Source organism: Coregonus lavaretus (genome assembly GCF_964263955.1).
Source record: "Coregonus lavaretus genome assembly, chromosome: 39".
NCBI lineage: Eukaryota > Metazoa > Chordata > Actinopteri > Salmoniformes > Salmonidae > Coregonus > Coregonus lavaretus.
This window is the reverse complement of record NC_140026.1, coordinates 21,361,371-21,383,173: the sequence shown is the minus strand read 5'-3', so window position 1 is coordinate 21,383,173 and position 21,803 is coordinate 21,361,371. Positions and strand designations below refer to the sequence as shown.

The 21,803-nt window shown below is 41.7% G+C and overlaps 2 protein-coding genes across 4 annotated transcripts; one reads left to right on the top strand and one right to left on the bottom strand.

Annotated features, from left to right (window-relative positions):
- Window positions 1–1,486: 1,486 nt before the first annotated feature.
- On the top strand, window positions 1,487–13,724 carry LOC311113131 (eukaryotic translation initiation factor 5A-1-like). Of its 2 annotated transcripts, none has more exons than XM_084156285.1 (6): window positions 1,487–1,713; window positions 3,694–3,863; window positions 4,023–4,127; window positions 5,158–5,289; window positions 6,744–6,816; window positions 12,130–13,724. In XM_084156285.1, exons 2-5 carry the CDS (start codon window positions 3,696–3,698, stop codon window positions 6,804–6,806), a joined length of 468 nt encoding a protein of 155 aa, XP_084012411.1. In that variant the 5' UTR covers window positions 1,487–1,713; window positions 3,694–3,695; the 3' UTR covers window positions 6,807–6,816; window positions 12,130–13,724. The 2 variants fall into 2 exon arrangements, with proteins under 2 accessions (XP_084012411.1, XP_084012412.1); XM_084156286.1 differs by lacking the exon at window positions 12,130–13,724 and adding an exon at window positions 6,958–7,041 and having other exon boundaries at window positions 1,627–1,713.
- On the bottom strand, window positions 13,722–20,760 carry LOC311113130 (G protein pathway suppressor 2-like). 2 transcript variants are annotated; one of them, XM_084156283.1, is made up of 10 exons: window positions 20,672–20,760; window positions 20,182–20,299; window positions 19,928–20,037; window positions 19,723–19,835; window positions 19,224–19,303; window positions 18,939–19,018; window positions 18,426–18,630; window positions 14,793–14,953; window positions 14,539–14,634; window positions 13,722–14,147 (listed from the first exon to the last, which is right to left on the bottom strand). In XM_084156283.1, the coding sequence occupies exons 2-10, from the start codon at window positions 20,273–20,275 to the stop codon at window positions 14,055–14,057; spliced, it is 1,032 nt and encodes a 343-aa protein (XP_084012409.1). In that variant the 5' UTR covers window positions 20,276–20,299; window positions 20,672–20,760; the 3' UTR covers window positions 13,722–14,054. The 2 variants fall into 2 exon arrangements, with proteins under 2 accessions (XP_084012409.1, XP_084012410.1); XM_084156284.1 differs by having other exon boundaries at window positions 13,723–14,147; window positions 18,426–18,600.
- Window positions 20,761–21,803: the final 1,043 nt, after the last annotated feature.

Below are 21,803 nucleotides of genomic sequence, written 5' to 3'. Positions count from 1 at the left end.
AGCCTCATTAGCTCAGCACGGAAGGAATTTGGAAGGGCGTAGGCCACAAAAAAGACAGGTTTAAAATTAAAGCAGGTAGAGCAGGACAGGTGATAGCGCGCAGAGCGGAGCACCCAGATTGTAATGAGACTAGACCGGTGATAACCTGAATGAGGTGTTACGCATGCAGCCTCTCGTGACTGTGTGGACCAGAGGGCATAGCCTATATGATTAATAAATTATTCTGAAATAGTCAATAGCCTAAGAAACATGCCATTGTCAAAAGTGTAATTCAGGTGTGTTGGTCTATCATAATGGGTTACTAGGTCTACCAGGTGTTACCCTCTCCTGTGAGTAAATGGCTTAGATTTGTTTAAATGCAACTATAATGTACAAAGTCGGCTAGCCTAATGCCTACTTGGTCAGTCAATAAGGCTAAATAGCCCCCATATCCTGCTTGTCTCGTCTGTTGCTACATTACCTACTACAGGCCCACTCCCCTGTGTGCACCTGTCTCTCTGTTGCGGTATTTCAGCTCGTGCCGCCATCAGTGATAAATTAGACACATGGTTGGTCCTGCACCAAATCCATCAGCACAAACACCCCAGCTGACACGTTGATAAAAAGGCCCCGGCCCCCGTCCTCAGTCTTTCCTCCGACCCATGCCCTGACTCGCATGCCTCCCAGTCTCCCAACCCTCCCCATCCCTCCATTTTATCTCAGCTCCCATCTGGCCCTCCACACATAGGTCATCTGATTCATGTTTCACTGGGCTAAATTTAAACCAACGGCTCCGCGAACTGCCAATCACTGGGCACTGACTTTGACTGCCTGCCACCATGTCAATACCACCATGGGGGCAATACCACCATGGGTAGCCTATTACAAAGAGAGAGAAAATACTTTTGCCAATAATGAGACGCTGTTATTAGGCCTACATCCGCAACATGTGTTGAGCATTAAAACCAGAACCCCCTAAAAGCACAATCCACTTTAAAAAATGTTTTTTTTTTTAATTCTTACGCCTAATATTCCCTTGAAAGTGAAATATGGTGAAGGATAAGAGTTCAATTTCTATTGATGCTTCGGTCATTATATCCGAGTGTCCTTACGTGCTGCGTAAAAGCGCCCATATTCTTAATCCCAAAATAACGGTCCTTAGAATGAATGAGAGGGGCCCCATGCATAGTGAATGAGAGGTTCCATTCGATGTCTCACAATGTTCCGGTGATTGCGCCCCCCTCCCTGTTCTAGAATCTGAGAATTGAGGGTGACCACGCCTGCGCACTGACCACAATTTTTGCCTAGGTTCATTTCATGGGTATTTGGAAAGGCTGGGTGAGGGAGTGAGCGAAAGGTGGAGAGTGCTAGGCTACGGACAGTGTGGGTTTAAGGTTCCCACTCTTTTTAAGCTGGCGGCTGACCCAAGCGTGTGCCCCCCCCCCCCCCCCCCCCACCCACCCACACACCCCACCCCCAAACGCCACCCCCCAACGAGAACGATTTCGACCGAGCCGCAGGACAAAATAGGGAGGATAGTGGAAGCGACGGGAATGAGAGAAGAAGAGTGCTGATTTAGGAGATAAGGTACGACAGACAGAGGCATCGCGGCGGTAGACACCAACCAGACAACCGTAGAAGAAGAGAGAAAAAGGAAGACATAAAAAGGGGGACGGTTTGACAGTTGTGTAAAGCGAACAGAGTAACCAAATTGTGGAAACGTTAGTTCACCGGGTAAGTTAAGCCTACTTATCATAACGTGAATATAACGGGTGTGATTTTGCGTGAGAATAACATTGCTTATGCACATGTCTCCTCATAGCTGGTCACTTGTGAGCATTATGAGATGAGAGCCTACCAATAAAACAATAGGCTGTTAAATTGGCCCTTGCTCAATGCTCACTGATAAAGTTTCCGTTACCTATCAGCCCACCAAATGTATAATGTCATCCATATCTTCGGTGGGACGATTTTACACATAGAAATTGACCAAAATAACTTGGACCGAAACTCAACCTACCGCTATGCTCGCCGTAGCCTTATCATGCGCATTAGCTTAGTCATTTTACGCTAGTAGCCTATATTCCTATCAGCAACGTGCAACGTAGCCTATTCAGTGTATCAAAACCAAGATTTCTCCATATGTGGTTCATGTAACAATGTGGCCACGCGCTAATGCAACAATGTTGCACTTGCCTCTCGACCGGAGCGGAGACCCCATATTAGTTAGTGGGCCTCAGCCCCCTAGCAGTGCGCATGCATGCAGCGACGCCGTCACTGAAAGCCTGTACACGTTTTGTGCTCACTAGGCCGCACTCGGCTCCAACACTGCGGAGAAGACACGCGTGTTATAGAAATGTGGCAGGGACAGTTTGTCTGTTACTAATATGTTAAATTAACATATCCTTATTATTAATGTGTGTTTACGTGCAACCGATAGTCTCAAATTGGCCTTGTGTGTGTCAAGCGCCGTGGTTAAGGCTCTACCAGTATAATCAGTGTCGTTTACCAGAAGGCCTAGGCTATGGCTGCAGACCGAATTAAATCACAGTAGATTCATTGGAATATGCTATATGATGCAATACTTTTGTAGCTCTTTCTGTTGAATGGAGATAACTTTGCACATATATCTTTGCCATTATTCTAACAGCAAGTTGACCGTTATAATATTCTTGACATTATAACCAAGGCTGACGCATGCGTGCACTGCTTTTGGCTAGACATGGGGCCTTTCCTTGAATCGCGTGCACTCCTCCGCCGCGATATAGTCACACACATACTCAGCAAATAATAGACTTGTTTCCATAGTCCATTATTTGAAAATGTTCCTATTTTTGTGTCAATTCCACAAAGGTAACATAGATAAAGCCTATACATTATTGAGAAAACTGTTATATCCTTTTGGTCATGGTGAGTAGGCTATGGCTGACTGGTCCAGTTAACAGGTGCCATATCTCGTTACTTTATTTGGCTCGGTATTCTCTTTTTCTCTCTCCTAATGTCAGTGAACCAGCTCTTTATTCATTTTGTATTCAATTAATAATGTTGCATTTCTTAAAGTTATTAAGTAAAATATGCAAGTACTCCACTGAAGTTTGGACACATTTACAATTATTATTGAAAATAGTGTAACATCATACCAAGTGCAGTATGCCATAATTTTTCTATTGCTTAATAATGTGTTTATTCCTAGAAATAGGAGGTTTGCAGGAGTACACTCCCTTTGTATTTATTCTTTAGCAATACCTTTTAAACATCTATTGTAAAATGTATCAACAATAAGCCATAACCAATTAGAATGGAGTTAGAGGTAAGGAGGCCACTTGGAGTAATTGGCCTCTGCCCTGAATCCCCCTCCCCAACCCCAGGACTCCTCAGTATCTGAGTGGTGTCATTACCAGTGATGTCATTACCAGCAGTGTCATTAACCAGTTCTTTTTCCTCGTTAACATTTTACATTTACATTCAGTCATTTAACAGACGCTCTTATCCAGACTTACAGTTAGTGCATTCATCTTAAGACAACCACATATGTCAGTCATAGTAAGAACATTTTTCCTCAATAAAGTAGCTATCAGCAAAGTCAGTGCTAGTAGGGGGAGGGAAAAGTCAAGTGCGAGTGTTATGTCACGAAAGGCAATCTTTTTCCTTCTTTTTTTTTAACCTCTTTCCATATTCCCCCTCCCCCCTGTGACATCATGGCCTCGGAAGCAGGTATGGCAGACGCAGACGTTGTCTTCCAGACAGGTGATGCTGGGGCATCCGCCACCTTCCCCCAGCAGTGCTCGGCCCTGCGCAAGAACGGCTTCGTGGTGCTGAAGGGACGACCCTGCAAAATCGTGGAGATGTCCACGTCCAAGACCGGCAAACACGGCCACGCTAAGGTCAGTGGTGCCCAATCTGACTGTAACCATTTTTATAGCCATGGCTGGTGTGCGGACATGAAAGAGGCTGACATCACACTATCTTGCCCTTGTCTCTGAGTCTGTATGTGTTGTGTCTACAACTCCCTGAATTGTTTGTTTTCTTTTCTTTATGGGCAGGTCCACATGGTTGGTATTGACATCTTCAACGGAAAGAAGTATGAGGATATCTGTCCCTCCACCCACAACATGGACGTACCCAACATCAAGAGACTAGACTACCAGGTGAGAGGACATGGGAATGGCCAAAGAAGTGAGGAGGACAGAAAGGACGGAGGGAGAGAGGGAGAAGTAGAGAGAAAGAGGTATTGCCGGTTTGAGTGAGATGGCCAATTAGGTAACACTCACTCTTTAACTGAATGGCCACGTCACTGGTAATAGATGTCCCTTGTGCATTCTGATTCCCTATTTCTAATTCCCTGACTCAATCCCCTGCCTCTGCCCTTGTTGATTCACACTGGAAGATCAGTGAGGATTGACTAGGTGTCAGCAGGATGGTGGAACCTCCGTATAACCCAGGGATCATCAACTTCTTTCTTGAGCGGATGGTCGGGGGGCCGGAACGTAAATACCAATCATTTGTAGACTGCAACTTGCCTGCGTGGGAATACTTATGAACAGATTTCCAAAAATGTAATTCAATTGGAGCTGATTTCCTGGTGTTTTTACAGTCTTTTATGTCCAACAATGAAAATTCGAAATGGCATGTTTTTAAATGTTTTTGCTCTGAAAACTTGGGGGGCAAAATAAAAGCACCCACGGGCCATATTCGGCCTGTGAGCCGCCAGTTGTGGAACTCTGCTTTAGCCTATTAACAGGCTGTGGAGACATCAGCATTTTTCCTGTACCAATCCAGTGCTGTTTAAGCCATGAGGAAAAGTAAATGAGGGTAGAGGAACACATAGTGGAGTTTGTAGGTGGAGGTAATTATATCACAGTGGTGTGTCTAGTAAAACTCTGGGATGGAATGCCTTTAACCTACACCAGCACAAGTTCCAAACTTTTTCATGATCCTTAGAGCCAGATAGGGAACCTCAAGTAGGTAGCTGTTTTTTCTCCTGTGTTCATTTTTACCCTCTTTCGGGCGGGAGACTGGCACTGTGGGTGGACGTGACAGTCAGTTGATTGGAGGGCACACAGGAGCTCTAATTGATTGATTGATTGACAGGGCAATCACAAAAGGGGCAGAAACTAAAAGAGATCCTTTTTCACACATTGTCTCTGTCATCCTCCTTTCCCTCCCTCCCCCCTGCAGTTGATTGGGATCACGGATGGTTACCTGTCTCTGCTCCAGGACAGCGGTGAAGTGAGAGAGGACCTGAAGATGCCAGAGGGAGACATGGGCAAAGAGATCGAAACCAAGTACGACGCTGGAGAGGAGATTCTGGTCAGTGGTGTCCCTCATTCTTCTTCTTCTATGATTCTCCCTTGACAAGATATTGCCTACGTTGCTATTAAGCGTTACGGTTTTGTAAGACACAGTGTTGCATGGGAGTAGCACTTTTCCTTATTTCCAGAGATTTTATCATCCTTATTCAGTCCTTTATACCTCCTCTACATAAGCAGTTGTGTAGACATATCTGATTCCTGTTTTCCTCTCCTCTTCTGATCCATTTACCCAGTGTGTGTTTGGTGGAAATTCCATACAATGGGGTAAAGTACTTAAGTAAAAATACTTTAAAGTACTACTTAAGTATTTTTGGGGGCGCTCCGTACTTTACTTTACTATTTATATTTTTGACAACTTTTATTTTCCTACATTCCTAAATTGAATAATGTACTTTTTACTCCACACATTTTCCTTGACACCCAAAAGTACTTGTTACATTTTGAATGCTTAGTAGGACAGGAAAATGGTCCAATTCACACACTTATCAAGAGAACATCCCTGGTCATCTCTACTGCCTCTGATCTGGCGGACTCACTAAACACAAATGCTTCGTTTGTAAATTAGTGTTTGAGTGTCCCTGGCTATCCGTAAATTTAAAAACACGAAAAATTGTGTCTTCTGGTTTGCTTAATATAAGGAATTTGAAATATATATATATATATATATATATATATATATATATATATATATTTTAAACTTTTACTTTTGATACTTAAGTATATTTGAGAAATTACATTTACTTTTGATACTTAAGTATATTTAAAACCAAATACTTTAAGACTTTTACTAAAGTAGTATTTTACTGGGTGACTTTCACTTTTACTTCAGTCATTTTCCATTAAGGTATCTTTACTTTTACTAAAGTATGACAGTTGAGTACTTTTTCCACCACTGATTCCATATGTATTATAGCTGCTATAGTCACATTGAACCCGTATACTTACAGTACTTCCGGGAATTGAATGTTCCTGTCACAAACAGTTAAAACTAGCAGAGCACGCACTGGCCAAGCAGAGCACACAAATACCCTCACTTATCAATGAAGACTGGCAGGACTAGGGATACATGGAATTTGGGAGTAAGACTGTATGGAGCACATACCAATCCCTACGGGGAATTGATACCATGCTCTCAGCAGCACTGCAAAGTGTTATGGTTTGGGGCGCAAGAGGTTGGTGGCACCTTAATTGGGGAGGACGGGCTCATGGTAATGGCTGGAGCGGAATAGGTGGAATGGTATCAAAAACATGCCATTCCATTTGCTCTGTTCCAGCCATTATTATGAGCCATCCTCCCCTCAGCAGCCTCCACTGGTTTGGGGGAACAATTACTTGAAGTCTCAGGGAAAGGGATGATGTCACAGCCTAAGATAGCCACACCAAGTTTACTTCCACTACACCAGTAAAGTTGTTCTTATAATTAAAATAAATTCATTTTTGTTTGTTTCCCAGATCACTGTTCTGTCTGCGATGAATGAGGAGGCTGCAGTTGCCATCAAGGCCATGGCTAAATAAGACACTGCAGGTAAATGCAGAAGCTTTCTGTATCCCAACCGACCTATCTTTCACCACATACACACTATCTGTGACAAAAGTGTCTGGAAATGTGAGGTATGTGTGTGTGTAATGCCACACGACACTTTTTAACATGCACGTGCATTGCCAGGTTATACGTACATAAAACTGTATGTCTATGGACCAAGGGGAAGGCAACTCCAAGACTGCTTTTTGGAGAACATCTCAATTCAAGACCTTGAACTACGGAGATGTTGGCACAACAGGAGTTATGGTTAATGTTGATCAAGGTCTTTTTAAATGTATCTTATTTATTTGTATGTTTTTTTATCAGCCAAGGTTAGGTACAGTGAGGGAAAAAAGTATTTGATCCCCTGCTGATTTTGTACGTTTGCCCACAGACAAAGAAATGATCAGTCTATAATTTTAATAGTAGGTTTATTTGAACAGTGAGAGACAGAATAACAACAACAAAATCCAGAAAAACGCATGTCAAAAATGTTATAAATTGATTTGCATTTTAATGAGGGAAATAAGTATTTGACCCCCTCTCAATCAGAAAGATTTCTGGCTCCCAGGTGTCTTTTATATAGGTAACGAGCTGAGATTAGGAGCACACTCTTAAAGGGAGTGCTCCTAATCTCAGCTTGTTACCTGTATAAAAGACACCTGTCCACAGAAGCAATCAATCAATCAGATTCCAAACTCTCCACCATGGCCAAGACCAAAGAGCTCTCCAAGGATGTCAGGGACAAGATTGTAGACCTACACAAGGCTGGAATGGGCTACAAGACCATCGCCAAGCAGCTTGGTGAGAAGGTGACAACAGTTGGTGCGATTATTCGCAAATGGAAGAAACACAAAATAACTGTCAATCTCCCTCGGCCTGGGTCTCCATGCAAGATCTCACCTCGTGGAGTTGCAATGATCATGAGAACGGTGAGGAATCAGCCCAGAACTACACAGGAGGATCTTGTCAATGATCTCAAGGCAGCTGGGACCATAGTCACCAAGAAAACAATTGGTAACACACTACGCCGTGAAGGACTGAAATCCTGCAGTGCCCGCAAGGTCCCCCTGCTCAAGAAAGCACATATACAGGCCCTTCTGAAGTTTGTCAATGAACATCTGAATGATTCAGAGGAGAACTGGGTGAAAGTGTTGTGGTCAGATGAGACCAAAATCGAGCTCTTTGGCATCAACTCAACTCGCCTTGTTTGGAGGAGGAGGAATGCTGCCTATGACCCCAAGAACACCATCCCCACCGTCAAACATGGAGGTGGAAACATTATGCTTTGGGGGTGTTTTTCTGCTAAGGGGACAGGACAACTTCACCGCATCAAAGGGACGATGGACGGGGCCATGTACCGTCAAATCTTGGTTGAGAACCTCCTTCCCTCAGCCAGGGCATTGAAAATGGGTCGTGGATGGGTATTCCAGCATGACAATGACCCAAGGCAACAAAGGAGTGGCTCAAGAAGAGGCACATTAAGGTCCTGGAGTGGCCTAGCCAGTCTCCAGACCTTAATCCCATAGAAAATCTGTGGAGGGAGCTGAAGGTTCGAGTTGCCAAATGTCAGCCTCAAAACCTTAATGACTTGGAGAAGATCTGCAAAGAGGAGTGGGACAAAATCCCTCCTGAGATGTGTGCAAACCTGGTGGCCAACTACAAGAAACGTCTGACCTCTGTGATTGCCAACAAGGGTTTTGCCACCAAGTACTAAGTCATGTTTTGCAGAGGGGTCAAATACTTATTTCCCTCATTAAAATGCAAATCAATTTATAACATTTTTGACATGCGTTTTTCTGGATTTTTTTGTTGTTATTCTGTCTCTCACTGTTCAAATAAACCTACTATTAAAATTATAGACTGATCATTTCTTTGTCAGTGGGCAAACTTACAAAATCAGCAGGGGATCAAATACTTTTTTCCCTCACGGTACATGTTTTACTTTGCCTAAGGACGTACTGAAACACTTTGGCTGGTGCCCAGGCTACTTATTTACTTTGTTTTAAATCACAGGAGGTTGGTGGCATCTTAATTGGTGGAGGACGGGCTCGTGGTAAAGGCTGGAGAGGAATGAGTGGAATGGTATCAAATACATAATAATGGCTGGAACGGAGCGAATGGAATGCCATCGAACACATGGACCATGTGCCATTATTATGAACTGTCCTCCCATCAGCAGCCTCCTGTGTTTGAAATGTTAGTGTTGGTTTACCTGGTTGTAGTCTTCATTGGGACTACAGTATATGTCTGTTTTGAAAAATATGTTGAAACAAGGGAATTGTTTAAGAGTACTGTACAATATACTGGGGATGTCTTGTTTTTCCATGTACAGTGCATTCGGAAAGTATTCAGACCCCTTGACTTTTTCCACATTTTGTTACGTTACAGCCTTATTCTGAAATTGATTAAATTGTTTTCTCCCCTCATCAATCTACACAGTACCCCATAATGACAAAGCAAAAACAGGTTTTTAGAAATTGTTGCATTTTTTTTATTTTATAAAACTGAAATGTCACATTTACTTTGTTGACGCACCTTTGGCAGCGATTACGGCCTCAAGTCTTCTTAGTAATGACGCTACAAGCTTGGCACACCTGTATTTGGGGAGTTTCTCCCATTCTTCTCTGCAGATCCTCTCAAGCTCTGTCAGGTGGATTGGGAGCGTCGCTGCACAGCTATTTTCAGGTCTCTCCAGAGATGTTCGATCGGGTTCAAGGCCAGGCTCTGGCTGGGCCACTCAAGGACATTCAGAGACTTGTCCCGAAGCCACTCCTGCGTTGTCTTGGCTGTGTGCTTACGGTCGTTGTCCTGTTGGAAGGTTAACCTTCGCCCCATTCTGAGGTCCTGAGCGCTCCGGAGCAGGTTTTCATCAAGGATCTCTCTGTACTTTGCTCCGTTCATCTTTCCCTCGACCCTGACTAGTCTCTCAGTCCCTGCCGCTGAAAAACATCCCCACAGCATGATGCTGCCACCACCATGCTTCACCGTAGGGATGGTGCCAGGTTTCATCCAGACGTCACGCTTGGTATTCAGGCCAAAGAGTTTCATCAGACCAGAAAATCTTGTTTCTCATGGTCTGAGAGTCCTTTAGGTGCCTTTTGGCAAACTCCAAGCGGGCTGTCATGTACCTTTTACTGAGGAGTGGCTTCCATCTGGCCACTCTACCATAAAGTCCTGATTGGTGGAGTGCTGCAGAGATAGTTGTCTCTCTGGAAGGTTCTCCCATCTCCACAGAGAAACTCTGGAGCTCTTTCTGAGTGACCGTCAGGTTCTTGGTCACCTCCCTGACCAAGGACCTTCTCCCCCGATTGCTCAGTTTGGCCGGGCGGCCAGCTCTAGGAAGAGTCTTGTTGGTTCCACACTTCTTCCATTAAGAATGATGGAGGCCACTGTGTTCATGGGGACCTTCAATGCTGCAGACATGTTTTAGTACCCTTCCCCAGATCTGTGCCTCGACACAATCCTGTCTCGGAGCTCTACGGACAATTCCTTCGACCTCGTGGCTTGGTTGTTGCTCTGACATGCACTGTCAACTGTGGGACTTTATATAGACAGATGTGTGCCTTTCCAAATCATGTCCAATCAATAGAATTTACCACAGGTGGACTCCAATCAAGTTGTAGAAACATCTCAAGGATGATCAATGGAAACAGGATGCACCTGAGATCAATTTTGAGTCTCATAGCAAATGGTCTGAATACTTATGTAAATAAGGTATTTCATTTTTATTTATTTATACATTTGCTAAAATGTCTAAAAACCTGTTTTTGCTTTGTCATTATGGGGTATTGTGTGTAGATTGAGGGGGGGAAAACAATTTAAACAATTTTAGAATAAGGCTATAACGTAACAAAATGTGGAAAAAGTCAAGGGTCTGAATACCTTCCGAATTAAATCTATGAAAGGTACCGTTCTGTTACAGGAATGGACTTGCCTACCCCTTATGCACTTATTGCTTGCTTACATATGTTATTTATGTACAGTATTTATGTACGAGCACATGTATATATATCTTGTATAAAGAGTTGTTTTTATATAGATTCCCATGCTTGGTGTATTTGTGTGAGTGTAATGGTGTATTTACAGTGAACTCCAAAAGTATTGGGACAGTGACACATTTTTGGTTGTTTTGGCTCTGAAATGAAACAATGACAATGAGGTTAAAGTGCAGACTGTCATCTTTAATTGGAGGGTATTTTCATTGATATCGGGTGAACCGTTTAGAAATTACAGCACTTGTTGTGTATAGTCCCCCCCTCCATTTGAGGGGATCAAAGGTATTGGGACAAATTCACTTATGTGTATTAAAGTAGTCAAAAGTTTAGTATTTGGTTCCATATTCTTAGCGCACAATGATTACATCAAGCTTGTGACTCTACATACTTGTTGAATGCATAATGATGAGTGAGAAAGTTAGATGCACAAATATCATACCCCCAATACATGCTAACCTCACACCATTACAATAACAGGGGAGGGGATTAGCATTTTTATGCCTCTAACTTTCTCACTCATCATTATTCACGATTCATTCAGGATTATCCGTAATCATGGTAGCATCCACATTAATGTAGAAGTGTTTAGAAACATTATTTTCTTAGTTACAATAAAAGTGACACAATACATTATTTACCATTAATTTCTATTGAGCACAAAATAATCTGAAATACAACCAAAACAAACAGCAAATGCATCCAACAAGTTTGTAGTCACAAGCTTGATGTAATTAATCATTGCATGCTAGGAATATGGGACCAAATACTAAACTTTTGACTACTGTAAAACACATTTTGTCCCAATACTAAAATTGGGGGACTATGTACAGAAAGTGCTGTAATTTCTAAACGGTTCACCCAATATGGATGAAAATACCCTCAAATAAAAGCTGACAGTCTAAACTTTAACCTCATAGTAATTATATCAATTCAAATCCAAAGTGCTGGAGTACAGAGTCGAAACAACAACAAATGTGTCACTGTCCCAATAGTTTTGGAACTCACTGTATATGAAATGTGCACTATATGAGTTCAAGGTTGTTAAATGTGCAGTGGGTTACTGTATATTGATGGTGTGTGAAAGGATCTTTGTATTTGTCGAATGTTCAGAGTTTGTACTGTCTATACCTCAAAGCACTTGTGAACTGTTTTGTATTGATGCACACTAAATTATACTGTCCGCTTTTTTTCTTTCTTCCTGTCTCTCCTTCCTATCCCTACATGTCTCTTCCTCAATCACTTCATCTTCCCTCTCCTTTTTCCCCTTTTCTACCTATCCTACCCCTGTACTTTCCTTGTCCTCCCCACTCTCTTTCAGGGGTTAACAAGATGCACTGGACCTGGAAAAGGGACGGAATAAGGCCACGTCAATGCTATTCTCCTACTTTCTATTTCTTTTTTTTCGTGATCTCTATCCCTCCCTCTGTACTTTCTCGCCCTTCTCTGGGTTAAATTAGGAACTCAATTCAATTAATAATTGGAAATGGCAAACGGTCGAAACATTCTCCCCACACACACACACAGCATACAGGTCAGCACCTGTACAGATGAAACTGAGAGAGAAGGTAGAATGGAGAAAGATGTGTTTTCTCACAAACAAATTGCCGCCTGTGAAGGCAGGGCGTAAGTAGCTACTGTAACTAGTCAAGGGAGAGGTGATGAAAATGTCACGTCTGTTTTGTAAATTCTCCCGATTCATCAAGGGCTTCTTCAACTCTAGATTTATGAGTGATGCTGTTCTGTTTAGGAGCTCATTCAGCGGTAGCACTGTGCTCGGTATGTTACAATAGAAATATAACATACATAATTGAAAATGGTGCCAGTTCTATAACATGGAGATTGTGTCAGCTCTATACGTTACATTTCTATCTGATTTTCCAAGCGATACGCCCTTCTGAATGAGACTCCACAGTCTTGTTCAATATTTTGTGTAACATATATCACCTAAATCTGTCTGTTAAAAAAAGTGTCATGATTTACATGCCAGGATCAGGGCCCAGATTAACAAAACTTTAAGAAATTTCTTCTTAACTACCATTTTTTCCTTAACTATAGACTTATGATGGAAGTTAAGCACAGTTGCTATTCCTCAAAAAGGTTATTGGAAATGTTAATGCGCTATTTCTTATGTTTCTCCTTAAGCAAAAAGTTAAGAAATTAGATTCTTGAAAATAACGTTTTTGGACTTGTTCCTAATTCCAAGATAGTTAAACCCTTGTCTTAAACTCAGGGCAGTGAGAGAATAAGCTCATGAAAGGAATTGCACATTCACACAAACTTCATCTGAAAGTTTTAGTATTGATTATTTTAAACCCAAGAACATGTTTTAGAACAGTAATCTCAGTAGGAAATATGCTAACATGATTGCCATTGCTAGCTAGATAGCTAAATTGGTTGCCTAGCAACAAACATTTGTAGGAAAATCATTAAATCTTAAGATATTGTTGAGGAATTGCTCTTACTCTTAAGTTTTTGCGTAAGAAGTGTTTTGTGAATCTGGGCCCAGTTCTTTCGGAGTAGGAGTTGAACAAGTGTCACACAGTAGCATTTAGAAGAAACTAAACTCGCACGCCAATTCCAGTGTTTCAGTTCAGTCTTTCAGATATCTGATCGAGACCGCGCACAAGACTAAGTCCTTTCTTTGCGCAAATCGGCCCCTTATCTTCCATTACCCTCAACGCCTGGGCAAAGACCTTTCGACAGAGGCTGCCAACAGAGCAGGTAGCTAGCTTGTCGACACACTGGGTCACCTATAGAGAGAAGCACCAAGTATTTGACCCATTATTACTTTGTACAAACTCATGAGAAAAAGTTATGGCATTTGGTTTTTGCTTGATTGTATTCACAAAGAAGTCCAAACTGTGCAGAATGTCTCCCGCCCCCAAACAAATTAAAGACGACACAAATTGTTAGAAATGGTGTGTGCTTTTTATTTATTTTGAGGACATAGTTTGAGGTAATACATCCAAACACACAATAAAATGGAGAAAGTATAACACTATACTATTCACAGTGGAGAAAATAGTTTCCTAGAACATCTAGGCCACTAAAACTAAAGTAATACAGCACTAACAAAATAAACGATACAATAAATATTACTACAAAGTCAAGCCTGTAGGTTTGGGCTTTACAATCAACCATCAAAAACCAAGTTTACTGTCCCATAATTCCAGTCTTCTAGAAGCCTTTGAAATCTCAACGATAAGAACTCCTGGTAAAGGTAGTTTGGGCAGGTAACCACGGTTACTTGCTGTGGTGATAGAACCTCTGTCCGCTCTGGGCGTGGGGGAGGAAAGCGTGGCGGGGAGCCGCTTGGAGAGAGCTCTGGAAAGGGGCCTGGTGGACGGAACAACGCCAATGAAATGTTATCAAGCAACAGTGTTAAGAACTTGAAGCTAAACCATGCATATTTCAAATGACCAAGTAATAATTGAAATTGAATATTACAGTTGACACAAAGATGTTTGCGTTCACTGTTAAGATTATTTCATACTCAAGATTCACACTGGTTTTCCTCTGGCTTTGGCTATGAGAGCTTGGACAAATTGTGCAAGAAAACAAAAATACAATCACTTTTCAATCTATGCTTCAATATAGAGCATGCGTAAAGCAATAACCAACTTTTTCACAACCTCTTTCAGAGGCACTCATATTTCTGATGGGGGTGATGGATCAACAGTGGGCAGTAACAGTATGATGTGGGATAGGGAGGGGGTATGAGGTGTACCTTGGGAGTGGGGATCTGGACAGCCATGGAGGGGGTGGGGAGTGGGCCAGCAGCGGACGCATGGAGGGCTTGGGGGTGCATGGGTCTCAGAGCACCCTGGAAGAACACAAGAGGAATTTAGGGAAAGGACAAGAGGTAAGAGTGAGTATAATGGACAACTCAGATTTGAATTTACATTTGTGCACTAAGCACTTAAACATTCAAACATATTCACAACTAAGTCTTCCCCCTATCTGTCTGAGCAGTGGTCTTACCGCGTCAGTGAAGCCAGACTGTTGGTTGGCATGTTCCAACTGCTTCTGAAGGGGTATTCCAGCACCAGGGATGAATCCAGGCTGGGAGGTGAAGTGGCTGTGAACAGCATAGCCTGGCTGCTGATGAGGGAGGTACTGCATTGCCTGGAATGCAGACACACCTAGACAGGAGACAGAAACAATCCGATTGGGTATTAACCCATTCACATCCTTTACTATATTTAGTACAATATCAATGTGCCACAGAACAAATTCTGTTTGGTGTAAACTCATGAAATTGTGTCAACATAGTTAGTACAAGTGTCGAGACAGGCCACATTGACATTTTAAGATTGTCATTATCTTTCATACCTCCAGTGTCAAAGTTATGATTGAGAACATTTGAAAAAATAATTCAAATGGACAGCATATGTATTAAAAAAAAAATACATTTCAGAATTAAATTGTTTAAAAACATATACAGTGCCTTCAGCAAGTATTCACAACCATTTACTTTTTCCATATTTTGCTGTGTTATAGCTTAAATTGAGATTTTTTTGTAACTGGCCTACACACAAAACCCCGTAATGTCAAAGAGGAATTATGTTTTCAGAATTGTTTTAAACTAATGAATTACAAATGAAAAGCTGAAATGTCTTGAGTTAATAAGTATTCAACCCCTTTGTTATGGCAAGCCTAAATATGTTCAGGAGTAAAAATGTGCTTAAGTCACATAACAAGCTGCATGGACTCACTGTGTGCAATAATAATGTTTAACATTATTTTTTAATGTCTACCTCATCTCTGTACCCCACACAAACAATTATCTCTTTAAGGTCCCTCAGTCGAGCAGTGAATTTCAAACACTGATTCAACCACAAAGACCAGGGAGGTTTTCCAATGCCTCGCAAAGAAGGGCACCTATTGGTAGATTGGTAAAAATAAAATTAAAAGTAGACATTGAATATCCCTTTGAGAATGGTAAAGTTATTAATTACACTTTGGATGGTGTATCAATACACCTAGTCACTACAAAGATACAGGCATCCTTCCTAACTCAGTTGCCGAAGAGGAAGGAAAACTCTCAGGGATTTCATTATGAGGCCAATGGTGACTAAAACAGAGTTTAATGGCTGTGATAGGAGAAAACTGAGGATGGATCAACAACATTGTAGTTACTCCAAAATACTAACCTAATTGACAGCGTGAAAAGAAGGAATCCTGTACAGAATACAAATACTCCAAAACATGCATCCTGTTTGCATCAAGGCACTAAAGTAATACTGCAAAAAAAAAGTGGCAAAGCAATACCCTTTTAGTCCTGAAAATACAACACATTACTAATTACCACTCTCCATAATTTCAAGCATAGTGGTAGCTGCATCATGTTATGGCTATGCTTGTAATCATTAAGGACTGTGGAGTTTTTCAGGATAAAAAAGAAACAGAATGGAGCTAAGCACAGGCAAAATCCTAGAGGAAAACCTGGTTCAGTCTACTTTCCACCAGACACTGGGAGATTAATTCACCTTTCAGCAGGACAATAACCTAAAACACAAGGCCAAATCTACACTGGAGTTGCTTACCAAGAAGACCGTGGATGTTCCTGAGTTGCCGAGCTACAGTTTTGACTTAAATCTACTTGAAAATCTATGGCAAGACCTGAAAATGATTGTCTAGCAACCAATTTGACAGCGCTTGAAGAATTTTGAAAAGAATAATGGGAAAATATTGCACAATCCATGTGGGGAAAGCTCTTAGAGACTTACCCAGAATGACTCACAGCTGTAATCATTGCCAAACGTGCTTCTACAAAGTATTGACACAGGGGTGCGAATACTTATGTAAATAACATATTTCTAAACATGTTTTTTATACATTTTGAATTCAGGCTGTAACACAACAAAATGTGGAATAAGTCAAGAGGTATGAATACTTTCTGAATGCACTGTACTACACTGTATATAAAGATAGACATGGTTTTAAAAAGGTAGTTGTAATATTTCATTCAGTACAGAAATGTGTAGGTGGCTTAACTTACCCTGTCCTACGATTCAATTTACCCCATACCCGGGGTAAGTTGAGCCAAGAGACCACTTATTTTGGACAAGCTATTTACATTTTAGTCATTTAGCAGACGCTCTTATCCAGAGCGACTTAAAGCTATGTTTACAAAACTGTAATGTTTACATGAATTCTGATTATTTCCAGGGATACACAACATCCTGAAATACACAACATCCTGAAATACATGTATACTGAACAAAAATATGAAACACATGTAAAGTGTTGGTCCCATGTTTCATGAGCTGAAATAAAATATCCTAGACATTTTCCATATGCACAAAAAGCGTATTTCTCTCAAATGTTGTGCACAAATTTGTTTACATCCCTGTTAGTGAGCATTACACAGGTGCACCTTGTGCTGGGGACAATAAAAGGCCACTCTAAAATGTTCGGCTTTGTCACACAACACTATGCCACAGATGTCTCAAGTTTTGAGGGAGTGTGCAATTGGCATGCTGACTGTAGGAATGTCCACCAGATTTGTTGCCAGAGAATTGAATGTTAATTTCTCTACCATAAGCTGCCTCCAACGTCGTTTTAGAGAATTTGGCACTATATCAAACCGGCCTCACAACCGCAGACCATGTGTATGGCGTTGTGTATGGCGTTGTGTGGGCGAGCGGTTTGCTGATGTAATCGTTGTGAACAGAGTGCCCCATGGTGGCGGTGGGGTTATGGTATGGGCAGGCATAAGCTACAGACAACGAACACAATTGCATTTTATCAATGGCAATTTGAATGCAAAAAAATACTGTGACGAGATCCTGAGGCCCATTGTGAGGCCACATTTTTTTAAAGGTATCTGTGACGAACAGCTGCATATCTGTATTCCCAGTCATGTGAAATCCATAAATTAGGGCCTAATGAATTTATTCCAATTTGGCTGATTTCCTCATATGAACTGTAACTCAGTAAAATCTTTGAAATTGTTGCATTTATATTTTTGTTCAGTATAGATATCTTTGTTAGAAAGAATACTATATTTCCCATGACGGAGTGATGACGAATGTAAAAAATGGCTGAACCTATCCCACTCTCCCCTACCTAAGGGCATTTAAAAATGGCTGTTATGGACATTAATAGTTTAAGGAAACAGTAAACCAAGGTTATTATAGTAAACTAAATCTAATCATGAAAAAACTATTTAGTAAACTGAAATAAATAAATTAACAAACCCATTTGAAAAACTATACTGAAATTATTATATTTGACTCCGAAATCTAAAATATTGCCACCATATTTTTTGCACCAATCACAGTGCTATTCCTTTTAAAACCAAGTCACATCGAGATTGACTTTATAATTCAAACCTAACCTATGACCTGACCCATCACCTTAAGTATTACAACCCCCCAGTGGCAATATTTGTACAAACTATTCAACACAAATGGCTCCTAGCCTCCCAATAATATGCCTTCTCCATAACACTAAAATAAAAACTAAATATTTTATACAACTAAAACTAAATAAAAACTAGCAAATCAGGTCTGAAAATGAAATGAAACTAAACTGAATTTCAAATAAAAATCTCACACTAATAGAAATAGAAAACTATATTCACTTTGGCGCACTCAACACACATCCTACCTCTGATCTGGGAGCTGCTGGCGAAGCTGACAGGTACAGAGGGGCCGGGGGCGTAGGTGGAGGGGTGTTGTGTCTGGGCCACGCCGTAGCTCTCGTGGACCGACTGACTGCCCCCAAACTGTCCGTGCTCCGCCGGGCCCGCACTGAACCCAGCCTGGTTCTGGTAGTGACGGCCCTGTGGAGCGAGGAGAGTGAAACGGTCACTCTAAGCAAATCACACAGAGCATGGGTTATGCGTCTGTTGGCATCATTTACATTTTCTATGGCTCAGTGGGTTGGGGCGTGGTGTTTGGAACTACAGAGTTAAGGATTTGATTCCAGCTTGGGCCGAATAGTGATGTCTGGAACTCCCTTTATTGACCATATTTCTGCTCAGACACAATTTGTAAGTCGCTCTGGATAAGAGCGTCTGCTAAATGACGTAAATGTAAATGAAAAGTGTGCTTCATAGAAAGATCTCCAGTGGTTAGATAAGGTATTACACATGCAGAGGGCCCGACAGTTGCCACTCACCGGGATGACCGGTGTTGGAAACAACTGCTTACTGCGCTCCGACATCAGACCCCCGGCCCTGTTGTGACTGACTGGACTGCCTGACAGAGGGAAGAGAGAACAAAAAAAGGGATGAGGGAGGAGTATAGTGAAGTGACAGGTGTCAGTGAAGTCACTGAAGACATTTGTGGAGAGAAACAATGTGCCACATATATTGAAAATCAAAAGGTCTGGTAGATGACCATATTATGATGATTATTATGTAATTGATAAGGAGATTGTACTTATGAACAGGTGTAGCCTTACCTTGAATGTTAAGGAGATGCTGTCCTGTGTGCATGGTTAGACTGGGCTGGTAGCTGGCGGACGTCAGTGTTGTGATGTCACTGCAGGGGAGGTAAAAACAGGTGAGATATCTGACAGGAGAATTTAAAAAAATCAGCAAATCCTGATATCTATGGCCTTACTACAATCACATACCAAATCCAAACTGGGAGGGTTGCATTTCAATAATCTAAAGTGGATCCTTGACCTTGACTCCTTTTCTACACCTACACTAACGCTATAATAATAACAACAATAGTAATATATGGGATTTAATGTGCCTTAAAAAAAAAAAAAGGACATTGTACGTTAAGGAAGCTTGACCGGTGAAAGCACATTTCTAGACACATCCAGGCATCCAAACTGCTTTCACCTAAACTGTTTCCATATCTGTAAATATTAAGGAAAGAAGACAAGGAGAGGAAGCCACTTAGACTATTGAGATGCACCCGAGGAGTCATTGAGGCTCCTTTCCTCTCACCTCTGCTCCTTCCTGCGTCTCTTCTCCTCCTCGTGCAGGACCTTCTTCAGCTGGAGGAAGAGCTGATGCTTCTCCTCCTGAAGTCCCTGCAGTTTCTCCCCCATCTTCATCACCTGTGAGGAGGAAGAGGGAGAGAGGGTTAAGGTGATCAAGTTATTTATCTGATTGATCTCCATCTGTTTGTATGTTGGCATGACTCTCTGACCTGTTCTTTGGTCTCCTCCAAGGACATCCTCTCCTCTATCTCTTTTGTTCTCTTTCTCTCTTCTTCCTCTTTCATCTTCTGCTCCATCATCTTGTCCACTTCTTCCTCCTCTGAGATTAGGAAGAAAAGAGATCACCTTGAGAACGACGATTAATGTGCACCAATTCCAACTAGATAATTGTAGAACCAAATCAGGCTTCCAGTTACGGTTGATGAGGAATGCTGTAGTCAAGCCATGCCTTGTGATATCTCACCTTGTCTTTTACGCTCCCTTTCTCTCATTATGTGTTTGTGGAGGGCTCTGGCCATAGCGTTGGACAGCTTCGGTCTGTCCAGCAGAGCAGGCATGGTGACAGGCAGTGGAGGGGCCAGCTGAATGCAGCAGAATGGAGAAAATATGTTGAATAGTAGCTAGCTACATGCAACAATAACAAACGGTGACAATAATTACCAGCTAGGAACTGACACTTTTGTTTCTTCAAACATTTACTTTGTTGATAATAGAAATGCATAATCATAGCCATAGTTAATTGCATAAATTCACCACCAGCTAGCTAAAGTTGCATTTCATCTGGCTATGCTAGTAGGTAGCTAGCATTGCTAGCTCGATGAAGAAGGGCAAGTAGGCGTTAAATTGTAAACCAACTTCCGTTGCTTTATGAGTCTTTCAATATGAAAACGTTCATCTCCGCTTGGAGTTTGGTTAGTTTGGTTGTTTAGCAGGATTATAAAGCGGGAAATTACCGTTTTTTGTGAAAAACGCGGACTTTTTGTCTGTTATGAATTTTTTAAAATTAAATAATGGTGAACCCGAACCAATACACTTCCGGTGTGAAAGGGAGCTTCCTGTTTTGACTTCAGGGGAACCGTGGGAGTTGTGGTTTCTATTCAGCACGCGGCCCAGACCTTGAACAGAGGATATTATTTGGAATGACTGAAGTTCACAGCCGGCCCGCTCATTATGCAGGATTAGGCGGCGGGTTGACTAGTGCTGTACAGTCGTGGTCAAAAGTTTTGAGATTGACACAAGTATTGGTCTTCACAAAGTTTGCTGCTTCAGTGTTTTAAGATATTTTTGTCAGATGTTACTATGGTATACTGAAGTATAATTACAAGCATTCCATAAGTGTCAAAGGCTTATATTGACAATTACATTAAGTTTATGCAAACAGTCAATATTTGCAGCGTTGACCCTTCTTTTTCAAGACCTCTGCAATCCGCCCTGGCATGCTGTCAATTAACTTCTGGGCCACATCCTGACTGATGGCAGCCCATTGTTGCATAATCAATGCTTGGAGTTTGTCAGAATTTGTGGGTTTTTGTTTGTCCACCCGCCTCTTGAGGATTGACCACAAGTTCTCAATGGGATTAAGGTCTGGGGAGTTTCCTGGCCATGGACCCAAAATGTCGATGTTTTGTTCCCCGTGCCACTTAGTTATCACTTTTGCCTTATGGCAAGGTGCTCCATCATGCTGGAAAATGCATTGTTCGTCACCAAACTGTTCTTGGATGGTTGGGAGAAGTTGCTCTCTGAGGATGTGTTGGTACCATTCTTTATTCATGGCTGTGTTCTTAGGCAAAATTGTGAGTGAGCCCACTCCCTTGGCTGAGAAGCAACCCCACACATAAATGGTCTCAGGATGCTTTACGGTTGGCATGACACAGGACTGATGGTAGCGCTCACCTTGTCTTCTCCGGACAAGCTTTTTTCCGGATGCCCCAAACAATCGGGAAGGGGATTCATCTGAGAAAATGACTTTACCCCAGTCCTCATTATTTTCTAGCAAATGTCTTACTTTTTATTTCTGCATTGTTGGGAAAGGGCTCGTAAGTAAGCATTTCACTGTAAAGTTTACACCTGTTGTATTCGGCGCAT